General features: G+C 39.6%; 1 protein-coding gene across 2 annotated transcripts in view; it reads right to left on the minus strand.

Annotated features, from left to right (window-relative positions):
- TMCC3 (transmembrane and coiled-coil domain family 3) overlaps positions 1-21,741 on the minus strand; it is a 57,850-nt gene extending 36,109 nt beyond the window's left edge. The window contains exon 1 of one of the 2 annotated variants that reach the window (XM_041409788.1): positions 21,648-21,741. In XM_041409788.1, coding sequence (XP_041265722.1) covers positions 21,648-21,650 — 3 coding nt within the window. In that variant the 5' untranslated portion in view covers positions 21,651-21,741. Of the gene's footprint in view, positions 1-13,680; positions 14,088-21,647 lie in introns of those variants that run through there. The other variant, XM_041409787.1, reaches the window with a different exon arrangement.
- Between the last annotated feature and the right edge of the window lie 4,633 nt (positions 21,742-26,374).

The raw sequence follows: 26,374 nt of genomic DNA on the forward strand, positions 1-26,374 counted from the left end.
CTTTTATGCCCCAAAATGTTATAGAGTATTTTCTGCATGTTCCAATGTCCTTAACTGTCCTTTATAACAGCTTCAATTTAATAGTGTGCCTCGCAAAACCTTCCTGACCCAACAAATGGGTAAGAAAGCATATTCTCTGGATAATCTTAAACTGTCTGCCTGCTGATGGACTGGCATGCCAGGCAGTGGATAAGGAAAATTGTCTCTGACTTCTACTCCCTTCAAGAATGGATAGGTGCCTGGTGAGGACACATGAAAATAATTTTCACAGCATGTCTGGGCTCATTACCTTTGAAGCCTCTACTCTCCTGTCATATTTACTAGGCAGAATATAATTCTTAAACAAATCTGAATGATAAAAAAGCCTCAGGAAACATGAAACATGAAAAATAATTTCCAGGAAAGAAAAAAAGGACTTAAAGGAAATTACTTGCTCCTAACATTGAATTACATTAATAAACTTAATAGGCTTCCTTTCCAAGGGAGTAATGTATTTTTGCTGTTCCTCAAGTTTGGAAAGTTATTTGAAAACTACCATGAATAAAAATTTTATCTTGATTTACTCTTTTTACCTGCAGTGAGATCATTCCCTTCTACACCCAACTGCTCCTTCTTGTTATTGGCACGTAAGTGACATACATTGCAAACATATAAAATATTTATACCCTTTCCATATTTTATTTGTATGCAACCTTTTTTTCCTTTTACAAAAATGAGCACAAACAGAACGGAAGGATGGATACTGTATTTATTTTAGAAAATCTGGCTACTATTTTCCTCCAATATTTGGTTTGTGGGAAAAAAATATTGCTAAATTATACCATGTGAAATATGTGGAGTGCTATTATTTTTTTTTTCTCTGGGACATACATTTCATACCATTTCCTGCAGTTTTCCATCTCTGGGGAAATTTGTACAGATATTGTAGTTTATCAACATCATTACGAAAAGACAAAATTGGCAGAACAGAGGTAAGGGCTATGAAGATTAGGAAGCTGCTGTTAATAATTGTTTGTCTGTGAGCTACCACATTGATACTGGCTCAGGACATATCCTCTTTTGGGATTTAATGGCCAGTGTGAATTACAATAGTAACACGTATTAATTATTTTTATTCAAACCATTAGTATTTCAGCGGCTAAACAGATTCTACTCTTGCCTGTAACACCATGAATTTAGCCAGAAGTCTCATAAATTGAATTGCCTATGGTCCTTGTGGTGCTGACAGAAGAAAGCTCAGCATAGCATCAGCCTAAGGAAGAGTTCTGAGCATTCACCATTCAAAAAGACAAGCACATCTGTTGTGAAAATGCCAAGGGGTTTTTGCGTTTGGAAATGAGCTGTTCAGTGGACGACACTTTGTACCTTTGTAAATATGACAGTCTCCTAAATCTTATTATTCTTGCAAAGATAATGACAACAGATTGATCTGTCTGCTCCAGGAAGAAAAAACATTTAGAGAATGAGGCAAGTTTATCACAAAAGCCTCAGAACTGGATCTTGATAATATGTTAAAATAACAGCAGTGAATGGTACAAGGTATTACTCTCTGAAATCAAAGCTTCCCCAAGTTTAGCAAAGAGTAATTATTAAAGTCATTAAAGATATTGCTTCATGTGTTGCCTAAAAAAATATACAGAAAGTTCACTGCTTCTTACATTGGAATTTCAGAAGCTCAGTTCAAATAAAATATTTCCAAGCAGCTCTCCGACCTTAAACCACACTGATACAATGGTTCAGTGTATTATGACATAAGATCAAAATCATACTAGAAGAAGAATTTCTTTCTATTTCCAATTCACTAACCCTACCTTCACTAAAGTATGTATTAATTAGTCCATCATACTGTTAGTCACCAAAACAGCCACATCATAAGCAACATATTTGGCCCTACATAGAAACATATAGTGATAAATTTTAAATAAAAATTCAGACACAGCTATTATAATTTTGTCTCACTAGATCATGAGGAGTTCACACCCTTAAGATTAGCAAATTATACTGGATGAAATCAGAGAGAAAAAATTCCTCTTAAAAACAGAAATTAAGGGACTTACTGCAATGTGCACAGAACATAAATAAAGTGAATTTAACTCTGTATGACTGTGCAGGTTTTGGCTGGGGTAGAGTTTAGTTTCTTCACAGTTGGCTGGTATGGGGCTGTGTTCTGGATTTGTGCTGAACACAGGGTTGATAATATAGAGATGTTTTTGTTATTGCTGAGCAGGGCTTACACAGAGCCAAAGTGTTCTTTTGCTTTTTGTACTGGCAATGAGGCTGAGGTTGCACGAGAAGTTGGAAGGAGACACAGCAAGGACAGCTGTCCCCAACTGACCACAGGGATACTCCATTCCACATGGCATCATAGTCACTATATAAAGGGGGGAAGAAGGAGGAAGAGGGGAGACATTCAAAGTGATGGCATTTGTCTTCCCAAGTAACTGGTGGGGCTCTACTCTCCTGAAGATGGTTGAACACGTGTGTGTCAATTGGAAGAAGTGAATTAATTCTTTGTTTTGCTTTGCCTTTGTTCAGATTTTGCTTTCCCTACTGAACTGTCCTTATCTCAACCCATGAGTTTTCCAGCTTTTACCCTTCTGATTCTCTCCCCAGTCCCACTGGTAGGGGAGTGAACAAGTGGCTGCCTGGGCCTTGGTGGCTGCCAGGGGTTAAACCTCATCAGAGATATTTTAAATCCATCTTATCAGGGAGTCTATAAAATAATCATTGGCCTTTCTTTTCCCAAAATCAGATATTCTTGCAGTAACAATAAAGTAAATTCAAGAGTCCTCTCCTTCTTTCCAAGTCACAAATCGGTATTTTTTCACCTTTCTTCCTTTATATATTAAAAAAACCAATGGGAAAGGCAAGGTAACATCCTGTACTGCCAAATTTCTGAACAACAGAGACCAATGATTTTTTTTGCATAATGGCAAAGCTGGCAAAAAGACAGTGTTGTTTTTTTTTAACTTTTCCTAAAACAATTATGCATAAGTGAAATGAAGAATCAGTAATATTAAGAATGCACTATGTAAGAGGGAAAGCCAGAATATTCTTTTGCTTTTCTGACTAAAAGAACTTTAAGTCCCACTCAAGAGTAATTTGGCACAGATGTCTAGATGTTCAGTACATACATCTAGTTTTATAATGCATGAAAAATAGTGAAACTTGCATCTTTTACGCAGTGTTTGCAATATTCACTGCCACAGGTATTTAGACTAGATTTAATCTCGCCCAGCTTCAGGTATGCAGCTCTAAGTGATATAGAATGATCTTCTTCAAAATCAACAGAGATTAGACAGATCACTGCAAGTGCTTTCCCACTCTCAACTACAAAGAGTGTGCAACTGCCTTAAGAGAAAATGCCCAATTTTAAACAGTTACACAAGACTTACACTATTTGGGGGGAAGAAGCACCTAAGGCAGATAGTCTTAAAAGCTGCCTGATGTAAAAAGCAGGAAAATGCATTCACTGTATATTTTTAAAAGCCCAAAACCAGTAAGAGGTGGCTTTTCCTTAAGTATCCACTTGGATGGCTAATGATTCTGAAATATGTATCCTTCACAGTATTCATCCTCTCTCTTGTGCATGCTGGGAAAAACCACTCTCTCTTCAGAGAGGTTAAATGACTCCCACCATTACACAAGGACTGAGAGCTGTCACAGTAGCCTGAACCCATGTCACCAGAGGCTATAGTTGTCACCACTGCTCTAGACTTCATTTCAAAACATAGATTTTCTTCAAATAAATCACTGAACTTCATCCTTCTCTGACATTAAGTGCCACATTGCATAATGGCACAGTATGCACAAAGAATATTCTAGCTGACTCTGTCAAGTCCAAACAAAAGTAACTCAAACAAGGCCTGGACTATTTGTTCCAAAACACCACAAGTGGATGTATCTTCATTGCAAGAGAAATTCCTCAAAATTAAAGTTTCCATACAGGCTACAGTGTAATATACATAGACACTAAAAACTGAGAAGTCCCACCTAAAATATCCGTGAAAAGTGGCAACATAGGTCAAAACGTCTTTTGAAAGAACAATTTGTAAGTTCCTGCACTTAAAGCCCAGCTTCCCAATGCCCAAAAAATATCATAGCTTCTGGCATCAACAAATAGAAATCAAAGCTTGACATGAAGTTTTAGGAAGGTCACCAGAGATCACTTTCAGATCAGGCTTTGTTAGATCACAGGTCCTGTCTAATTCACCCTCCTGAACTCAGCTGTTATTCAGGCCCTTCCAGTTACTTGGTGAAAAAAAAAGAAATAGAGTTCCTCGGAGGCAAAAAAAAGCTCATAAAAACTATGGATGCATATTTTTCTACATTAAATTTATGCTGCAAGACACAATGATGTCCCACAGGTAGAAAAGCATTGAAACCAGTTTTTTAAATATCAGCAACAGAAGATTTGCTCAATAGGATCTCTCTCCGCACTAGAGAGAGGATTCCATAGGAGTTAACACTGGAAAGACACAAAGGAATAACCTGACAATGGCACACTTCCTTTTCTGAGTAGCAACAAGCATCTAGCTCTTACAGACAGTAACACTCCTTGGTGCTTCACAAGACAAATTACTCTTAACCATATCCAAACAGTTTATGGGAACAAAACATGCAAAAGCCAACAAGGACAGTCTCAGAATATCTTCATGTAACTATTGGCAACCAGAGGAGCAGCTCTCGCTGATCATCAAACTTTTCACTGTATTCACTATTACCCTTTTCTTAAATCTTCCTCAGGTCTTGTTTATAAATGCTTTTGCTCTCTCTCTCATCCCCAGCCTTCCCATGACTCTGGTACTAAAGCCTGCTAAATCCAAACCACTTTCACAGGACAGGATCACAGGCCCTCAGCAGAAGCAGCAACGCCTGCCTGTGATGATGCTGTGTATCCCAAGGGCCTTGTCATCTATGGCATCAATTCACATGCGAAGAAAGGGTTCCACTGCAGAGACCTGCACAGAAAGCTGATCAGGACAACAACATGGGAGTACAGCAAACTCGCTGTAAACCTTCTGTGGACACATTTTAGCAGACCAGAAGCCTGACAGCTTGAATCAGCCTGTTGACATTTACTATCTGGCTTAAAAGAGACAATTAAGAATATCCTTTTAATTCTTATTTTAGGAGAAGGCTGTAATTCTTCATTTGTTCATCAAGATGAAACTCTGTAATTTACTCCCAAAAAGGACTGGATACAGATGACAAGATGTAGTCAGATTTCTTCCTTAAGGTATGGCAGGAGAGGGGAATGAAAAAAGATAGACTCTCTCCATGGATATGGCAGGCATGGGAGAAGAAAGAAATTAGAAACCTGACGAAGTGAAGAGACACTTTACTGTTCTGACAAAACGTATCAGGGACAACCATTATGTTACTCCTGACAAAAGCTCTAGTAAAACAAAGATTCCTAACATAATAAGAGCCACACAATCCCATATTATGCACATGTATCAGTAGCTGAAGTAATATCAAATACTGGAACATTTTATTTTCAAGTCATCTGTTTGGACTAAAGGAGGGGGAAAGGAAAGTTACACCTGGCCCTTGGAGGGAGCTCTGTTCTGGGCAGCAAATCCATTCTATGCTAAGCACATGAAATCCCATCTCTGTCCCTCTCTCCATCATGTTTCCCTGCTATCTTCTCCATTCCTTGCTATTGCCCTGAACATGTCCAAAGCTGCTGAGAGCTAGTGCTGCAGACTGAAGAAGCAGCTGTGAATGAGTGAACAGTCAAGCCTTCTTTGGTCCTCCTTAGGTAAGAAAGGTCCTCACGCCTGACCTAGGCAACTCTTACTAATAAGATCTGTTAATTTAATTCTTCTAACACTAAATGTCTCCTTCAGACTAGTACTGGGTTTGATCCTACTCGGTTCCAAAGCTTCCACCTGTCCTTGCCACCTTCAACCAAAGTTTCTTGTCAACAATAATCCAAAACAGAGTCAATGGACACTGGAGCCCCATAGCTCCCATTTAATATGAAATAATTATTTTCCTAGGAACTGAGTGTGAAGCAGTGAATCTTAGCAAGTCCTCAGCAAACTTAAAGTACATTAAGCTGTACTGCCCTGAATTAGAAAAAGTTAAGAGTCAGTCGTAATTGATCTGTCAGTTTGATCTTTGCACATCACTCACCTGTACAGACATGCTGGTATAAAGTAGCACAATTTGTGCATATTTATATCGTTTTGCAATTGAACAATGAGCACTAGCTGAATTCTAATTTCTGTATTATATGCACTGGAATAACTTGGAATAAAGGGAGTGAATGCAGTAAAACAAGAGAAACCTGCTAAATCAACTCACCCTAACAAGGCTTATCTTCTTGTAACAGTAATTCTTGTAGTCTAGCTAAAAGCCCACTTAGAAATTCCCTTATATTTATTAATCCGAGGACCCGAAAATCATGACTCCTCACATTTCCTGTAAGCTGTGTTATTTGCTTTTTAGGTGGCAGAAGGCAACATCAGGTTTGGCTTGTTTATTTAACAATGGAAGTTTTATACTTCCACTAGCTCTACTTAATGCTTTTTCTTACCTTATAAATCAACACCTGTTGTATACATAAACTAACTCCAGAGCATTGCCATCTTCCCTATCTTTAGAACACCAACTTTCATTATCATGCAAAGGCTTGCTTTAAACAGGAGGAGCAAGTCAATTAAAAAAAAATCTTATTTAGTGCTTGAGAAGCAACCGTGTAGCCTTTTTGAAAGCCATACTTCTACTAACTTCTACCAAACAGAAAAAAAAAAAAATCACATGACATAGATAATTAGAGTGTTTAGTTGCTGCAGTCCCCAGATGCACACAGTGGCTGCTCTTTTTATCACAGTTTTGTCAGGAAACTAAACAGGTTTCCATACATTTTTAGCCAAACCACTACAAGACCATTTATTTACATTTATTTACAAAGCAAACATATACCACTTATTTACAAAGCAAAAACAAAGTTAAAAACCAACCAACACCATCCTGGTGGAAGCTAAAGGAGATTGTAATATCAACTGGAAGCAACACCTCCCATCCTGTAAAGAACAGTTGCTATATAGACAAGTTTCCATAAGCCTGTTCTAATTAATCTCAGATGGGCTCCACAGGCCCCTGATGTTAATCGAAAGTTTCCAATTAATTCAGCACTACCTAAATCATATGTTTTATTTTAATTCAATAGCACAGTGTCAATTCTTTGCATCGCCAGCATAACTTCTTCATCCAGAGTTACCGAAACAAATATTTACAAAGGAAGGCAACTGTTAAGTAAGCTGTACACAAATAGGAGAAGCCAAGGAAAATCTATCTACTATAGTAAAGGTAAACAGAGAATTATCAAGAATTGATGCTAAATACTTTATATCAAAGGTCCATTGAAATACACTGTCCAAAACAGAGGTAAGTAAGAAAATATTAGTACCAGAGGTTTCCAAAACCTCTGCCCTCTGGAATTTTATCCAGTTGCAATGCCTAAACAGAACAATAATGAAGTGAGCAAGCTCTCAATATTAAGTTTTTCTGTCATTTTTTTGAAAACAAAAAGCCTCATTTCAGCTTTCTACAGTAACAAATACTTTAGAGGAGTTCTCACTTGCTGAGTGTCTGGTAAGATTCAAGACATTCCAGTACATACATGCTCCCATATGCAAAGGCTTTAGATCAGCAAGTTAATTTTTGGCTTTGCATATTAATTCTCCCACTTTCAGACCAAGGGAAGAACAGAAAACTTTCAGTAGTAAATACTGCATTGCTCTTTTGTAAAGTTTCTTCACCTGGATACATAAGTGGAAAGGGAGACTTATGTTCCACCATTCCCCAGCACTACATAGAAATTCATCTCCCACACAAGTCCTTCCCAAAAATCATACTTACTGTGGGGGTGAAGATGAAAGCTGCACACTTGATAATGTTCCCAAAAGAACCAAAATGGGACAACGTGCAGCCGGAGTCTTTTTAGTTTGCACAAGACTAGATGTAAAATCCACCAAAACCTTCAAGGCTCAGTCTCTGTGCAGACCTAGGTGGGTGGTGGTGCCTAGTGAAAGCCTTACCTATGGAGATGATGACAGTGAGCAAGGCAGGGATCTGGAGCTCTTGCCATCCCCCAGCATCACTGCTGGAAACCTGACTGAAGAACAATTACAGGTCCTTCAAAACGAAAGCAAAGCCTGGCAATTTCCCCCCAGTGACTTTTTTTTAATACATATACCTAACATTTAAAAGGTGATAAGAATTTCCCAGCCCTGTAAGCAATACCATCCACTACAATGAGGATGGATCAACAGCACAGCAAAGGAAAGACTCTAGAGTCTTCAGAGACATGAATTTTCCTGGTGAAAATCAAAAATTATTAAAGGCATAAGAATGAAGATTCCAAACTTAAAATCAGTTCAAACCTTAAAAAGAAGATGCATCCCCCATTCTACTTATTGTTTAAAACTGTCTTATTGGGCTAGGGAAAAAAATTAAGTGAGTGTGAGAACACAACCTTTATAGCCTACAAGTCTACCAAAGAGGTTCACTCTTTGTGTATCAGGGGAACACAGCAATGCTAAACTAAGTTGTACAGAAACAACTTCCCTTTTGTTTCATTTGACCTAACATTGCCCTTTAGCTTTTAGGTGTATTTAACCCCAAAACTAAAAAAAAAAAAACAAAGTTTCCCAACTTTGGAAACTTCCTAATATTCCTTTCTGGCACTAGGAAATAAAAAAGTAAGAAGTTTCTTATGCAGTTCTAAATGGACAAAATAATCAAGTTTCAACAGTTTACTGTTTTAAATGAACAAAACAGGCTTTTCTTCAGATCTAACAAACTAGTCAGTCTTTCTGGGTTTATATTATAACTATGGTTTCTCTCTCTTATTTCCAATTCCCCTGGATCATGCAGGCTACCTTTTGACAGGTTTCACACATTTGTAATTATATTGTGGATTTAAAACCAAAGCTTAGAGGTCCAATAAAACTGTCTCATGAAATTATTTTCATCTTATGTCCAAACCGGAGGGAACTGTGGGGAAAAGTGTGTGTAAGGTCTTAGAGCACAAAATATTGGGAGGTTTGGTTACAGGTTATAAAAGCCCAGAACAGGCATGTCTTCCACAGTGATCTTTGTATTTAAAAGAACACCAGGAGATTAAATCTCCCCATCTCCTAAAACTCTGGGTGGAGTGGATTTTTGTTTTGGTTAAACTTGGTGGGGTTTTGTTGTGTGATTTGTTTGCTTTGGTGGAGTATTCTGTTTGGGGTTTTTATTTGTTTGTTTTTAATCCTTTTAGGTTCCTTTATGTCATTTCCTCCAAGCCTGCTGAAGATTTTAGGAAATAAAGGGAATTCAAGGACAGATGATGAAAGTGATTAGAGGCTTAGAAAGACACACATATGAGGAGGGATTATTAAAGTCTGCCTTGCCTATAGACAAGATCAGTGGGAGGGATCATAAGACAGACACGGAAAATGAGAAGAGACATTCCACAGAATGCTTTTTCATCAGTAGAAAGGAAGTAAATTTCTGGGCCTTTTTTTTTTTTTTTTTTTTTTTTTTTGGGGGAATTTCTGGGCTTTTTTTTTTTTTTTTTTTTTTTTTTTAGTGCAAGCCTTTTATATGTGTGATCATGTAAGAATTAAATTATCAAAAAAAAAAAACCACTGATTCTGCTGCTAGTCTTACTAAAGCTGAAAGAACAAGAAGCTTGAAATTAATTTCTCTATTCATTATTAAACAAACCACACCTGTTCCAGGTAAGGTTTTTCCATTTGTTTCAAATAAAAGAAGGATTCTTACAATTCTGTTTTCCACTAATAAAGTTCTGAATAGGCTCCAATGTGCAAGAAATCAATTGGGACTTTCCGTGTCTCTCTCAAACACAGCTGGTACTTGCTAAAAGCAAGCAGACTTCTACATAGACTGCTGATGCGGATGCAGTTAAGGAATTTATGTGTTTTAGTTGTACTGGAAAAGGATTTTTTCCTCCAAAGCCATACATATAAATTTATAGTCCTGATGAAATGTGGAGGGTTCTTGTACAGTAATGGGTGAGATATCAAGAGTGAAGAGCAATGTCCTGATCAACAGATTTAAAAAAAAAAAAGGAAAAAAAAAAAAAGGCAGCTTTAACACTGAAGAGCAATGTCAACATTTGATTTTTTTAAATCAACAGATTTAAAAAAAAAAAAAAGGAAAAAAAAAAAAAAGGCAGCTTTAACAGACCCTTATAGAGCCTTGAAAGGCAGTCCTGACACAGTGCTCTTGAAGCAAAAGTCAGCACAGTGAGGCACGGGTTAGCACAGCCAGGCTAGTTTGAGCTTCAGGAATTGCAATTGCATATACCTCTGCATGGACTTACTGATCAAGAAATACAGTGTAGCCAGAACCTGAACACCCTAGTCTTCCACAATGCTTACTGCAAAATCAAGTCCCTTAAGAAAGCCCTATGACACTTTTTAAACTATCCTGCCAGTTACATTCCAGCAATAGCAGTACTTTGTTCATGACAACCAAAAATGCAACTCCTGTTCTACTTCATATCTTACTTCAAATCCTGTTCTATTCATATCTGATTCTGAATGTTTGGCAAAGATTTATATTTGAAGTGTTGCAGGAATCAGCTAGTAGTGGATGTTAAGCACAGTGAAGCTGCAGCAGCTGGCATTAGCAGAGAAGACCAGAAACGTTTTGTATGGCTGTACTGTCCACGGATTTCACCTGCACCACCAGAGCCATCTGCACTAATCCAGATTATAGCGACCAGATACTATTGGCAAGAAGAGGCAGGCAAAGTCTCCTAGAAGGGCACCCTTCCTAAATCTGGATATGGATGATTTTCCAGAACTAAGGCAACTACATGGCTATAATCTATGCCCACCACATAAAAGCAGAACTGTAAGGCACTAATTCCATTACACTTCACGTAATAGTGGTTTTATGCCCCACTCAGTAGTGCCATGCACAGCATAGCTGGACTCTTGTGATTCATCCAAGGAAGAGAATGTCCAACAAGAAAGAACTGCCTTTCCTTCAAAATATTTGGCCTCCAGCAGCAGGAGTGACTTTCCTAAGTTAAGAATGATCCAACTGTACTTCTGTAAAGTATTTCCTCTTGTTCAGTCACTGGGAATGTCTCACAAAATGTGACATATGGAGAATTATCAGCACAACCCACAACATCTTGTATTTCACATGGCCTCAAAGAAGAAGGCATTGAGCAGACCTGTTGCTGTACACTGAAGAAGGTTTTTGGCTGCAGCAAAAATGTTTAAATCCCCTCAGACTCTACATTTATAAACTCTGAAGGCTACATTTACAGGAAATTGTTCCAGCACTTCTGCAAACTAAATTTAATGATGCCTTCCTACAGTATACTCAACAGCAGTTCTGGAATTGTCATTTTACCTGTCCAGTGAAAAGGTGTCACTTTCTCATAAGGAAAATCCTTAGCTGGGCTTGGAAGACACGTGCAGTAACCTATAGACTGGAGAATTCCTTTAAAACCCACCCACCTAAAAACTGGACTCAGTAGCCTATGTTATACAGAATAGGAGATCCAACTTCTACTTTAACACCTCTCTTTTCCCCAGACTTTATTAAATGGATTTCACCTTACTTTCAACATGCCCTATCCTGCTACCAAATCCAGCTCCAAGGCATTCTTCACACAGCAAGCCTCCCAAGTCTGCTCAGGCTCTTGAGAACCCCACCACCAGCTCTGTATTGTTGTATTCATGCACTGCATTATTCTTCTCCATCCATGTTTGAGAATGACCGCTTTAATTTCAGCTGCTCTGATTATTTTTGTTCAGTCTGTAAATAAAAGCCAGCATTCTAATTTCTTGCTTTTTTCTACATAATACCACCAGTTCTTGCTGCTCCAGTGTGTGACCATTTCTACTACTATGGCTAAGGTAGTAAGAGAAATGTTCAAGTTATCCAGGCAATTTACCCAGGAAAAATTCCAGTTTGTCTGGACTAAGCCCAAACAGATTTAATACAAGGTCTTACCATCATCTGGAACATACAACATGCTGCTACCATACCTAGCAATTATTTTACAAGTTCTGTGATATTTGACACAACTTGTAAAGCCCAAACCCTGGAGCATCACAATTACATACAACTCTAAACTTGTATAGAGTTGTATTTCCAGCCCTCATGGTCACAGGAAGGGAAGATGACACTAATTCTGACTAAAAGAAATCCAAAATCATGCAGAACACCAATGCTAATATAAAATTGCCTTAAACATGAGATTTTTTTAAAAATGTCATTACACAAGTACAATAAACGAAACAGCATTAGCCATGATACCTTATACTGTTAAGTAAATCAACTTGAATAGAGAGTAGAGTTTAACCTTTAAATATGACAAAAATTATGAAGATACGCAACTTTTCTCCACGGCTACACTTAGGTAGGTAGTCACATTCTTACAGCAAGATCAATGAAGGAGAAACTAATCAGTTCAACTTTCAACAGAGAAGAACAAAGGAAATGCATAACACTGTTAACTCCAATGTGACTAGCATGTGCGACCACCTTACAGTGGGAAGAGCATTGTAGAATCCAGTAGTAACGCTACAGTGTATAGGGCTATCTATTTTTAAAATATTTCATTATTCTGAAGCAATCTGAATCACACCATCTCCTTTTCATCACTGTGAATTAATGGGCAGGAGGGATGGAGAATACTGCTAATGTGCAGTACTGGAAAATAAAACTCCCAAAACCTTTACCCCAGTCACCTCCCAGAAAAGATCTTGCCTCACAAATAGTTGATCCTTACACTTCAAACCATAAAGTTCATTTATGGGCAGACCCAAGATCTCAGCTCAGAAAACAGGATTCCTGCCAATATCCCAAGTCAGCTAGAGCAACCTCGTTTTTCCTTTCCTGCAGTGCATGGGAAGAAAGGGCCACTTTTTACATGTCTTTGAGCTGAATATTTAGGTAAGAACTTTAAACTAAAAAGCAAAGTGCATTCATCAACAGAACACTTACCATAAAAGCCACCAAAGACATGAAAGGATCACAAGCTTTGCCTATGCATGTTTATGTTTATATATATACCAGGAACAAAACACAAAAATAAAGAAAGACAAACTTGCCAGAAGACTAAGAAAAGCTATTTCATAAAGCCATGCATCATGGCATATATAGTAAGTATATTCTTACTTTATCCCTAGAACACACAGGTGCACTTTTTCTGTCAAGTTCCATTCCTGCCACAGCCCTCTTTTAACTTCATAAAAGACACCATAATAATTGTCTGCTGCCAGATACAATCACCTGCTCCAGAGTTTATTAAACAAACCTTGAGAAACAGAACCAAACCCCGGTATTCACCACTGTGATCGAGACAGAGTCACGGCATTAAATCATCAGCGCTGTTGACTCTGGTGAGTAAGTTCTCTATTACACTTGTATCCCTCTAGTTTCGATTGCGGGGATACCTCGAACATTGGTTTCTATGAAGTCAATATCCAGTTTCATTTCATTTTCCTATACCGAAAAGCGTCCAGAGCATGAACATGAAAGAATCACACAGGAAAAAACCTTCTCTTTAGATCGTCAGCCTAGCAAACGCGGAGACCTCACGGGGAAAGTGCCGCAGGTTGGCGGCTGCCTGTCAGAGCTCGGCACCCAAATCCCCCAGGCAGCCCCAGCGCCTGCTCTCCCCCGCCTTACCCTCGTCTTGCAGCGCCGGTGCCGCTCGGGGTCCGAGTACGTCCTGTCCACGGCGAGCGCCGTGTCGCTGCCCGGCATGCTTGCGCGTGTGTTTGCGCTGCTGCTGCTGCCGCTCTGCCCCTGCACCACGCCGGGAGCGGTGCCGCCCAAGCACCAGCCCCGCGGCCGCGGGACCGAGCGGGAGCGGGAGCGGGAGCGGGATCAGAATCAGGAGCGGGACCGGGATCGCCGCCGCGCGGGAGCGCCGGGCACGCCCCGGCCGCACGGCCCCGCCCGCTGCTGCCCAGCCCGGCACTGCCGGCTCGGCCCCGCGGCGCTCCGCGTCCCGCCGCACGGGTACTGAGGGACCGCCGCTGGGGTGGCCCCCTCCTTTGAAAAAAGAAGGACGCCTGAGAGGGGATGAAGGTGGGAGAGAGCTTAGCCAGAGGGACTGGGCCAGAAGTCCCTTCGTTTGTTTAATTTTCAAGGCCGTCCTGTCTGAGGGGACAGCCGGAGCTGGGACACGACGATCTCCCAGAGAAATGGCTGGACAGAGGGATGACAGTTCCTCCTGCTGACCGCCGCTGGATTGGGTCCGATCCAGGTCTCGGAGGGAGTTACCATCAGGCAATCTCGACTTCCTGTGGCTATAGTGAAACCTCACAAAGCACAGCATATCCTAAAGGTTCAGAAGTCCAAAGGGAAAAGAAAGGAAGAAACCAGAAGTATTGTGTAGTCGGTTTTGGGCAGACTCACTTGTAAGGTTTTGACTTCGGTAGCCTGAGGTACCCTGGACACAACCCAGCACTGCTGCCTGAAAGCCCTTGATACCTAGAAGTTTTCACAATAAGATGGTATCAACATTCTGTCAAACCAACTCAATAATCAGGGCTTGCATTTTCCAAAGTGGTCAGTGGAGCACAGCAACCAATTCAGCCCCATTTTCTGCACATTACCTATGTGAGATAAATCCTTCAATATCCTGGCACACGGGAGCTTCAAACCATACTTCTGAATGCTCAAGGAAAACTTGTTTTCCAGGGCATCCATATGCCAATGCACTTAAATTCCTAAGAGGTGAGTAGAGCTCCTGACTGATCTTCACATTTATCTTCAGACTTTCTACGCTGAGGAATGCATTTAAGTGACACTTAACACATTTTAACCCACTGAAAAGTGCAAGTAAAATACTGCTTTATAATCAGTAAGTAGTAGAGGAAATGTATTTCTTTTCCTTTCTGAAATAAACAGACTTTTTGAGTTACCACCTCTAATTATTACACAAGTAAATCTGGAGTTCCTTCAGGCCAACTCCCTTGCAGGAGTAGCAGGACTTCACCTTTTAGCTACAGTTGCTCTCATGCACAAGTCACACTGCTTTTTTTCTCTAGCTGGAGACAGCAACAGTCCCAAGGCATGTGGGTATATAAACATACTTAAACAGCAACACAGTTAACTACCCTAGGAGGACCTTGCAGCTTTAAAACATATTTCCCTGTTGCCGTTTGTTTTATTTGGAATCATATGTTCCAACATAACAGTACTGTCAGTGGTTAATGATCTGACATGAGGACCTTAGTAGTCTTTTAAAGTAATGAGGTCTTCATAAATGAAAGATCTGGAATTCTAAAATAAAAAGAAATACAAGACCTCACCTTCTTGGCAGGTGTTTCATCTTCAACTCTAACACCAGTTTTAACAAAGTTATCCCAAAGTAAACAATGAGTGGGTTTACTAAAGGAAGCACTGTTTTCCTAATGCAGTATTCAAAGTACCAAACTAACACTAGATACTGCACACAGATGGTGACTTGCCACCCTTCCTATACTTCTTAAGAAGCTGAATGAGTTAGCTGAAGTTAAAAGGCTGCTGGGAAAAAAACAGAAATGGAAACTGTTTTTTCAGTCCTTCAGCTCAGACATGAACATTAATTCATGTGCCAGAGGGTGAGGAACTCTGGAGGTAAAGGTGAGTGAAAAATTAAATAGGCAAATTTTGTGGGGCTTGGGGTTTTCACTGAAGTAATAATTGCACATTCCCAAACAGGAATGTGTGGTTTTCAGGACCTAGGATGAAACACCCTCATTTCCTCAGAAACTTTCAGGATTTTTTTAAAGACTTGCCAGATGCAGTTGATCAAAGCACAGAAAGGGTAAGCAGTTGGAATAGGGACACATAAAACACTGAAACTCCTTCATGTTTAGTAATAGAAGGCTTATTATAAATCATATTTCATTCAAAAGTTTAAGAGTTTTATTTACATACCAGCCCTATTTAAATAGTACCAGCAGACTAGCCACAAAATGGCGAAACTTCTCTTCAAGATAAAAAGAGGCAGGAATATGCAATATATATTTAGAGGTAGTATCAACATACATACTACTATATTTACAAAGAAAGCTCTGTCCTGACGTAGCCTCTAAGAAGAGAACATAATCTAGCTGGTCTCGTAAGACCCCAGTGTTGCATTAGTCACACCTTCCAACCAAGCCTATGGATCTGTTGCTTGGGCATTGCTCTCAAGGGTGCATACCAGAAACAACAGCTCCCAGCTCCTGTGCCAGCAGTGGAAGCCCTGGCACTGGGCACTACCTGGAGGAGCTGTGACCACAGGACAGCAGGCCAGTCAATTAGGAACAACTGCTGCACACAGCAGAAAGTTATAGTGGAGGAGAAACAGCTGCTTCGGTGGAGGCGTCTGTCCCACGGGTCAGGAGAGTCCTTCCACACAAGCTGAATTAGGAGCCATTGTAATTTTGACAGTATCTGCAAGTGCCACATGTAAAGAAATTGTTCTTTTTGTATGTTGGACTTAAATAATGTGTCTTCAGAATTTATGCCAAACTGTGGTGCAATGCAATTCTCTGACCTAAGGTTGCTCTTTTCCCCCTTTATCTTTCCTTCTCACACATGGGCCACTAGGTCCTTCCTGTGCTGGAGCAGGAGCAGGTTCTTTTCTTATGGCACATTTGCAGAATGCATTTCATTTGGCTTGGCTAAACAAAAACCACCTGCCCTCCTCTAGCACACACAGCTGGTTTGTACAGCTCTCCTTCCTCACTCCAAAACAGACATGACGCCCTGAATGTGGCAGAATACTGCACAGCACAGTACTACTGAGAGCTTCACTGGGTACTTCTCTCACTCCTATTTTCAAAAGCCCACAGAGTTTAAATAAATGTTCTTCCCACACACTGCACCTGCTCTACACTGAACCTTAACTCCACTAAAGCAAATTCTTCCAGACAGCGGCAGGAGCATGAGGCTGGACTCACAGTGACATAGATGGAAATGATAGTCCATGGATTCATTCTCTTATCCTTTGCTCTTCTCAGAAAGTATTTTAAACATTAATTTCTATGGCTTAAATTAATGATAAAATGTTAAATCATTCCAGCTGTCCATTCTGCCAATTTTAAAGTTCAAATACCCCAAAATCCCACACTGAGTGCCCAGCAGTAGTGCCCATTCTTTTCCAGTCCTTTCCCTCACTTCAGTATGCTGGCTTGATCCACGATGCTTAACTCTTGGTATTTACATTATTTTGCCTACTTTACTAAAGTGACCTTTTAAAGAGTGATGCCTATTAGGAACAGGAGGTCTAGTAAAGACTTATGATCACTGTACAAGAGTATTGACTACTATATTTGGTTTTCAGAGGGACAGACATCAATATTGCAGTTGCCTGTATTGCCATGTTTTAGGAAAATCAAATCTCTGGAGGTGCAGCAGAGGCACTGTCCAAAGGAGGCCTGTCAGCTGGAGCCTGAGCTTCTCAAGATGATTCCTGTCTCACTCTTCAGAAACTGCATCTATGCCATCCATTTTTTGCCCCATGACTATGTCTAATGCTTGCACAGCAGACACACCCACCTACAAGCCACAAGTTTTCCATACTGACTTATGCATAGGTCATGGAGGGAGCAGAAGTGCCAGTGCACTTTTGGGATTTCCTAATAAAACCCAACTCCCACACAATACAATCCCCTAGATGGTGTAATGCACACACTTTACTTCTTTGGACTCCTCCTACCCTACCTGTAAAAGGAGAAGCATGGCACACCTTTCTCATGTGGAGAACCTTGAACTCCTCCAGAATTAAAAGTGCTATTATTGAATGTTGTGTTCTGATGTTCATGGGGAGAAATTACATATCTGATGTCAATGGTATGTTGGCAAAGGTACAATCAGGAAGAAGACAAAGATCCCCTTTCCCACAATGGTAACATCTGTACTCTAAACAGGATACTGGGGCTTCTTTTGAGAGACTTTTTAACTTGTCCTCCAAATATTTTTCCAAAAGCTTTCATCAACCAGCCTCCAGGGAAAGGGTTTACGTGGAAAGAGACTGTTAGTCATTTCCAAGTCTGAGGTCAGGTTGGACAGTGCTGAGTGGCATTGGTCTTGCAGTTAGCCCTGAGTGCACTGTCACAGTTCTCAGTTCCTCTGCCAAAGCATGAGCCTTTCACACCCACAGCAAAGGAGATACTCTACTTGTTTGTACCCAGCACAAACTACCATGGAATCACACTAAGACTTGTAGATTGTATTGCCAAGCTCTGACAAGCATTCAGAAGATGTTGATAAACTTTCAGATATCAAACTAAAATTTTAAATTAACCCCTCTCCTCCTGTCCTCTCCTGATTAAGAAATGTTTTATGTGCTTTCACAGTAGAATAGCTCTGGACACTTTGTGAGTATGCATTTTCTACACTGTAAGAAACTGCAAAACAAAGACTTTCATATATTAGTGAGATGCATTTATAGGGAGTGAAGCATAGAGAAGCAAGTGAAAAATTCCAGTTCAGAGTAACAGAAGTTCTCCTTCTTTTGCCTTTTCCCTGCATACTATTGTGTGTCCCTTGCTGTGTGATGAGAGGCAATTTCAAGGCTTTTCCTCATTCTCATACAACCTAGGAAAATTCAGCTACATAATTCCTCACTGCTGCTGCTGAGTGACAGCGATAGTGCAAACAGTACCTACTGGATGGTGGCAGTGCTTTGCATTTCAAATGCCGTGAATAAGAGCCACCTTTGTAGCAGACTGAAATGCCAACTGTTCTGTATACCCAAGAACTTGCCTGGAGCCCAACTATTTACATTAAAGATAGTCCATGTTGCAGAGACAAGTAGAGAATTCTCCCTCTAGCAACATGAATGGTTGCTGCTCATCAGCCTACAAATTTTTTTCTGCCTCGTAGTATGTGATTTGTGGCTGCCTGAGAATGAATGTATGCAGTCTCTTTGTCCCAAATCAGCCACTTTAACATTGTCACAAGGCATGCAGGACAAACAGCTGCAGCCTGCTGGCACATAAAGGTGTACCCCCTTCCAAAACACAAATATGAACTTGCATCCAAACCATTCAGGCTGCTGCCAGAAGACAACCAGTCTGAATCTCCTATTACTTCATATTCTGGTGGTTATATCAGGGCAACATTTTATCTCAAGTTAAAGCAAGCACACTAGACATAACCCATGAGCACAAGAATTGCTCTTGGAATGTGCCACCCTAACCGGCTCTGTGAGCAGCAGCGCCTGCAGTCCCTCTGAGGTGGCATGTAGCTGACATCTGAGCTCCTAAAGGCTCTGTAAGTCAATACACTGCAGCTTTCACTCTACTGCTCTGTGGCTGCACAGAATCCCAGCTCGGTTTGTGGCTGAGGGCTGCACACAGAGATAGCAGACGGTGCTGGATAGGAACCTGTCAATTTTTATTCATCTGTGAAGTACATTGCATGGTGGTGGCTCTGTGTAAGTTACGTCATGCTAAATGTGTGACATCAATTATTTCCATATGAATCAACAATGTCAAATGCAGAATTAGGACTCGCTTGCCAGTCAACCAGAAAACACAGATAGGTTATGAGAGGACAGAAAAATTAATGATTATACATGTAATGCTACACCTTGTCCTGGTGAGAGTTGTTGCAACATAGCCCTTTGAGTTTTATTACAGTGACTGTCTATCTACAGAGATGCAAGTTACAGGGACATGAAGCTCAAGTTCCCTCACAAATGTAAAAGATGATCACCTACAATTAATCTAATTGTGGAAATTTTCTAAGTGCCTGATTTTAACAACAAATATTTTAAAGGCAAGAAATTGCAAACAAAAAACCCCAGAGCATAGATATTTCTATTATGCTAAGTACATGGGTATCAACCATTTTTTATAAGTATCCAGCAACACACTCCCTTTACATATCTAAATATGTCAAGAAGCCACTTCTGGGTTATTACTATATAATTTTAAACAAATACATGTGTTTTTAAAACACTATTCATAATGACTCTTTGGGGCTTTTAAAATCATGATTTAGTAAGTCATTATTCATTACAAAATTTGGGGAACAGTCTTTGACAAATTGAAGTCTTCTGCTTTATTTTTATACAACCAATGAATTATATGAGATGTCACACAGTACATCTTCTTATCCTTGGGACCTGAGTTTAGCAAGAATATATAAGCAGCAGCTTATTCTGCAATGTTTTTGGAAGCTGTATCGACACAGTAGAGTCCTAGTATTTTAGGGGGGGTTCCCCTGAACTTCCATTGCTGGAAAACATTACAGCATGAGATCACTAGAGAACTGAACAGCAAAGACACAACATCTCCCAATAAAAATTCCTATTCTGCTATATAGCAATGCAATTTTCTGAAACAAAATTAATGTCCTTATCCCCAGCATAACTGTAACCAATCTTTTCTTACTAGAACTATATGTATGAAGGGTAGGATTTATTTTTCTTTACCAATACAGCTATGTCTATGAAGCATTTATACATAAATCAATCCTAAGCCAACAAAGCAAAAAAGAACCTCAATGTCCACAGACACCTGACAGGACAGGAGAAGACACCCTGCAGCAGACAGGCTGCTCTGGGACTGGAATAAAATGAAACCCTCTTCCCGTTTAGTGCCCACCAATATACTCATCATCAGCTGGCCTCAAGTGTCACTGACAATTGAAGGTCCCCTTCTTCTTGCCTTAAAAAAAAAAACCACCAACCAACCAAACAACAACAACAACAAACCAAAAAAAAAACCCCCAAAACTAAAAACCAAACCAGTTTTGGCAGCTGGGTTTGGGTTGGTCTGATATGGAGGGTTGCAAAGTAGTTGCCTCTGCTTGAGCTACAAGTAGCTCCCCACTTTTGTTTTGTAACCACCTCAGGCTCACAATTTTACAGGTATCAGAATTTTCAAGCCCACAGTATAAAGGCATGATGTTATCAACAAGAATCTCAAAGACAAATAGTTAAATATAAAAAGAGAGTAAAAAACTATTATAGTTATAGGCCTACCAGTATTCTTTTACAAGGTTCCCTTAAATTTGTTTGTGTTTGTGTGTATCTATCCCACACATATACACAACCTTATCAACAATATTTCAAGTATTGTAAGGGGAGAAATTTAATGTTCCAGCTTATTCATTTTGCTAATACAGATAATTTCAATAGGTTTTGAAACACTTGTAAATTAGGAGTCTCAGAAGAAAGTATTGGTGCAGTATATAACCTAATAGCAGTATAAAGACCGTAAAAGCCAAAAGGCATATATCAATAGTAATTAAGATTTCTAGGGCGCAAGCACACAAAAGTTACAACAAAGTAACACAGTCAAGAAGAAGTCCTATTACACAACTTAAGACAAAAGAAAAAAAAGTAGTATCACAAACACTTGGGACCTGACAGATTCTACTTTGCAAGTCTGACCCTTACAAATTCCAATGATTTTCAGCATTTCAATCACAGAGGTCTGATACAACTACAAAACAACAGAGTGTATTCTTAATTTACACTCACCAAAATCTGTCATTTCGTACAATGAAAGGTTGTAATTTCTCTAAACAGTATATTTTCTCACATTTTGTGTCCTTTGAGATATCAGATCATAAACCTTACCCAGTCTGAAAACTAACAGGAAAACATCAGTAAAAATTATTTTTCATTTCTACCACAAGTTTTCACAAAAATAACCTACCATTTTTCAGCAGTTCTTTTCGTTATGCTGAACCTCTAGGCATGGCTTGAGGATTTGCTTGAGCAGAAAGGCTAAGGTTCTGCCTTAGCTGGTGACACGCCTGTAGCCCTGCCGAGAGCACAGCCAGCTCCAGCCAGCAGGAGCAAAAGGGTGCCCTCCACACACGCCCCTTTCCGAGATGAAGGATGATCCCAGTTCCAGGTAGGGCCTCCCCAGCAAAGCCACTAGCTGACATCAGTGTCCTTGAATTTATGGGCACGGGAAGGTATCCAAGACCTCAGGGCCATAAAAAGAAATGGCTGGTTGGTGATATCAGTGTGGAAGCAGCCCATGCAAGCTGTCCACAGGCAGTAACTTGGGCAGAGGAGTATGCAGACTATGTACTTAAGCTGCAATGAAAACCACTGACTGCTTGGATGACACAGCTTCAGTTAGTATGTAGAACTGATGGCCAGTAGCTTGTAATGCTACATGTGTATGTATTATGAGGGCAGCGAGATGTACCTTTAATGCCTGTGTTTAGTCTAGAATCTTATCCTTTAAAGCTGGCTTGTAATTTAGATTCCACAATAGTGGGCTGCTCTGAGAGCTGGTGCAGGTGAGAGCTATTTCTGTCAAAACAAAATAAATTATAACATTGGAAAATACATGGTTTTATTAGCTCCCTCATTTTCACTGGCACATCTACTCAAGCTGTTGTGTTGACTCAGGAAAGTGGGCAGGGAATCATGCCTGGGGGCAGAACACAGAACATAGCAGATGTCAGAAGTAAAAAAAGCAAATAATGCATTGCATTCTTAGCTGACAAAGATTTAATTGTGTCATAGCACATAGGGTACATGTGTATCCAAAGACTCTTAATGTAAAAGACATGGAGTCAAATCTTAAGTCACCTATTACTTATGAAAATTTGTAAAATCATGGCTACCCCAAAATGAACTATTTTCCTCTTTTATTTTTTTTTCTAATAGAACTTCTAATAGAACAGCTTGAATCAGTTAGGCTTTGGAAAAATAACAATCAGCTTCATCCAAGCAAAAACCTAGCAGAAAGCTTCAGTATGAATTTTCTGGTAGAGCTGAAATCAGCAGTTATATCTGAATATCATAATACCAGCTGCTGAAACTAAGATGAGGGAAAGATGAAAACTAGCAGAACTGCTTGAAGGACTGAAAATGCAAATGTGGCATTAAAACATCTGTGGAGATAAAGCACCATACATAAACAATCATCTGGTTTTCAAGCAAAGAGAAGAAAACTTTCTATATAACTAAATAGCTGACCCAGCAAAAATATGCTCATCTCCAAGAATGAGTCATCTCCAGGAGAAGCTTCACTAAATCCCTACAAACTTTCCCCTTTGAAAGGGGAAAAGTTTGCTACTGCTAAATTTCCTTTAGTTATCTGGACTTCATATGGTCAGTCTCCAAAACTATAATGTATTTATTTTTCTAAGGCACCCAATAGTGTGAAATGAGGGTGCATGTATACACAACTCAGCTTCAGTGATGGAGAAAAGAAGTAGATAAGTTCAACTAAATCAGCAGGGAATTCTTGCATTCCTCTGTAGTGAATGGGAGCAGTAGCAAATAAACATTAAAAAGTTAAACAATGTCCCTCAGCATTTAAACAGCTTGAAGTGAATAATCTTCTTAAGATGAGAATAAAAACAAAAAAATGTTCAGTAACTCTCAGCATGACATCTTCAGCCATCTATCAAAATCATACAGCAATTAAAACCAGAAGAGATTAACTGACCCCAGATCATCAGATTTTCTCCCCACAAGGTGTGTTCTGTATTTACAGATAGCTTTTTACACCCTCTTTGCATGCACAGACCTAAACTTGCTGCAGCTTGTTTACATTGTGACAAACCTTTTTTTTTTGACTTGTTTCCCCCAGAACTTCTTGACATAACCCTCTTGACCCTGCTGTCAGTGTGGTGGTAATAATGACAAGGTGCCATCCCCATATGGGCCATTCACTTAAGAGCTGGACTAGACGAGCCTTGTGGCTCCCTTCCAACTCAGAACATTCTGAGATTTTGTTTCCTTTTGTAACTTCTAGACCTGCAGGCATACAAACATTGTGTCAGCAAATACAGCACACGAGCATTTTCCACTCCTAGTTTCCCAGTATTCTCAGCAGTTGTGAATGACACTTCAGCAAACAAATCCCTTCATGCCAATCATCAACATCCTCATATTGTCCTGCAAAATCAGAAAGAATAACACTAGACAGAAAACTTTGAGGTTAAAAATATACTGCTCAAGCTCCCTTCTCTTTGTTCATTAGATATTCTGCAGACATGCATATGTATAAACACACATTATTAATTTATGCCTCCCCAGTGCTTACAGCATTTCTTAGGTAGAGCAAGAAGTTTACATGTGGCACGGCACGGTGGGCAGGGGGAATACCTACATCATGCAGCCCTCACTTCAGTCCTCCAAAAGGCTGAGCAGTTGTTGGCTGGGTACTCTGTTGGATGGACAGTAAAACAGGGCAGTGGGAAGATACCAAAGAGTTCCTTTGAGAAAGGATGTACCAATTTTGGTACATTTCTACCCCAAAAAAGAAAAAAGTAAGTGGACTTGTTATGCTTGTTACAGGTTGATTGGAGAGGTTTTTGAGCTGATTTTTAGTAATGAATTCTTGCAAAAGATTTTTTAAATGTCATGAAGTTGGGATAAACCTTTAGATTTTTGTGAACATTATCAATTTTCAACAACTAAGGACCCTTTCAAATCACTTCTGGTATGGCCAATGGGTTTTAATTCTATAAATTGTGGGCGGGCATTAAAGCAAGGAAAAAATAGTCTGGTAATTGGAATGAGCAAGTGCTTCTCATGCTCTGCAGAACCATTCAAAGCAGTCACAGTATTGGTATCTCCAGTTTACTGCAGTCCTGCTTCAGATGTGCATTAAAATCCTGTTTTCATCCAACAGTAAATTTGAAATGCTTTTCACTACAAGTTCTGTGGCACTTGGATACTTTTGAATGTTAGATATGGAGCTCTCAGTTACACTTACTTGTGTGTATCAAGCTGGAATTTATATACATAAATTATATATGAGCATATAAACACACCAATACATATACAGATAGCTACATACAAAATAAAGAATATGCAATAGCATCAGTTATTGAATCAGAAATATGAAGTCTTACAGTTTTAAGACTGAGCAGATGATATGTTTAACTGGGCTGCAAGCTAGCAGGAGCACTTCCATCAGAACAGTGTCTCAGGAGGAGGGAAGAAATACATAATTTGTTCTAGCTGGCTTTCCCTAATTCCATTTAGTAGGATTTAATTGAATAAGTGCAGAAAATCTTCCTAAGGTTTATATCCATGACGACAGTTTGTTCCCTGTAAGAAATTTCAGAAATACGTCTCTAGGTTTCTGTATGAATGTTATCTTCCTGATTCAAATTTAACAACAGTAATTAAACTGATTCTGATCATCTAGGATTTGATCAGCATATAGTGCTGCTGCTTTGACAAGTGGTGATTTCTACCCCTGACGCATCACAATTTAGTTAGACCTTTTAGATCATGCTGTCAGTACTGGTCAGCATCAGTCTCTGAAGCAGCTAAGGCAGAACTTACCACATAGGTGAGATACCTGCTGCAATGGATACTCAGGACTAATTTTTTGGACTTCAAATTTCATGTAGATTTGCAAAGACACTGATGTATTAATGCAAGTATTGAATTACAGAATGGGTAAGATTGGATGGGACCACTGGAAGTCATCCAGTCCATCCTCCCTGTTCAACCAGGATCCGCTAGAGCACATTACTCGTGATTGTATTGAAATGGCTTCTGAATATCTCCATGGAAGGAGACTCCACAGCCTCTCTGGGAGGCCTGTTCCAGTGCCCAGTCACATGCACAGTGAAGAAGTTCTTCCTCATGTTCAGGTGGGATCTCCTGTGCATCAGTTTCTGCCTATTACCTCTTGTCCTGTTGTTTGGCACACCAAGAAGAGTCTGGCTCCATCCTCTTGACACCCTCCCTTCAGACACTTATACATTGAAGAATCTGATGACTTTCTCAGATCATGTGGCACATGGGTAGAACATGGAAACTATTTTCAAGAATTTAGGAATGTGCACATACAGGTCATTGATTTAACTTATGGCCAATGGCTCTTCTATAATGTTATTTCAAAGGCACGCTGATATTTTACTAAATTATCTGTCACTCAGGACTATAATACAAGAACCATTTGTTAAAACTTAACTTTTCCAGGATAAACTACTTGGTCTTTTCACTTCATTTTTAATCTGTCTTTCCCCAAGAGAGATCTGGAGAGTATCAGGGTGAGGCACTAGCAAAACAACAGAGAAAAACCCACCAGAATTAATTTTCAGACATGGTCCCAGTACTAAAACGATAAACAGAGAGTTTGAAAGGCCTACCTCCTGCTGCAACCTGTTATTAACATTCAGCCTTAATCTTTCTACACCCTTGGATTTTGTGGTTTACTTTAAAGATTTGAAACATATATGGATCTTTCAAATAAAGCCTGAAGGATATTTTTATTATATATATAAATTCATTGAAGCAGTGGGCTTTAGTATAACCTAAACAAATGCAGCTAAGTGGTACTGCTAAGCATATCCACAATCATACTTCAGAGCAGAAACTCTTGGGCAGTGTGCTGGCCTCCATACCACCAGCAGCTATATTGTCATGTGTTTTGTACTGTCAGAACAGAAT

The sequence above is a fragment of the Onychostruthus taczanowskii genome, unplaced genomic scaffold (genome assembly GCF_017590055.1).
Source record: "Onychostruthus taczanowskii isolate IOZ18803 unplaced genomic scaffold, ASM1759005v1 scaffold31, whole genome shotgun sequence".
NCBI classification, from domain to species: Eukaryota; Metazoa; Chordata; class Aves; order Passeriformes; family Passeridae; genus Onychostruthus; species Onychostruthus taczanowskii.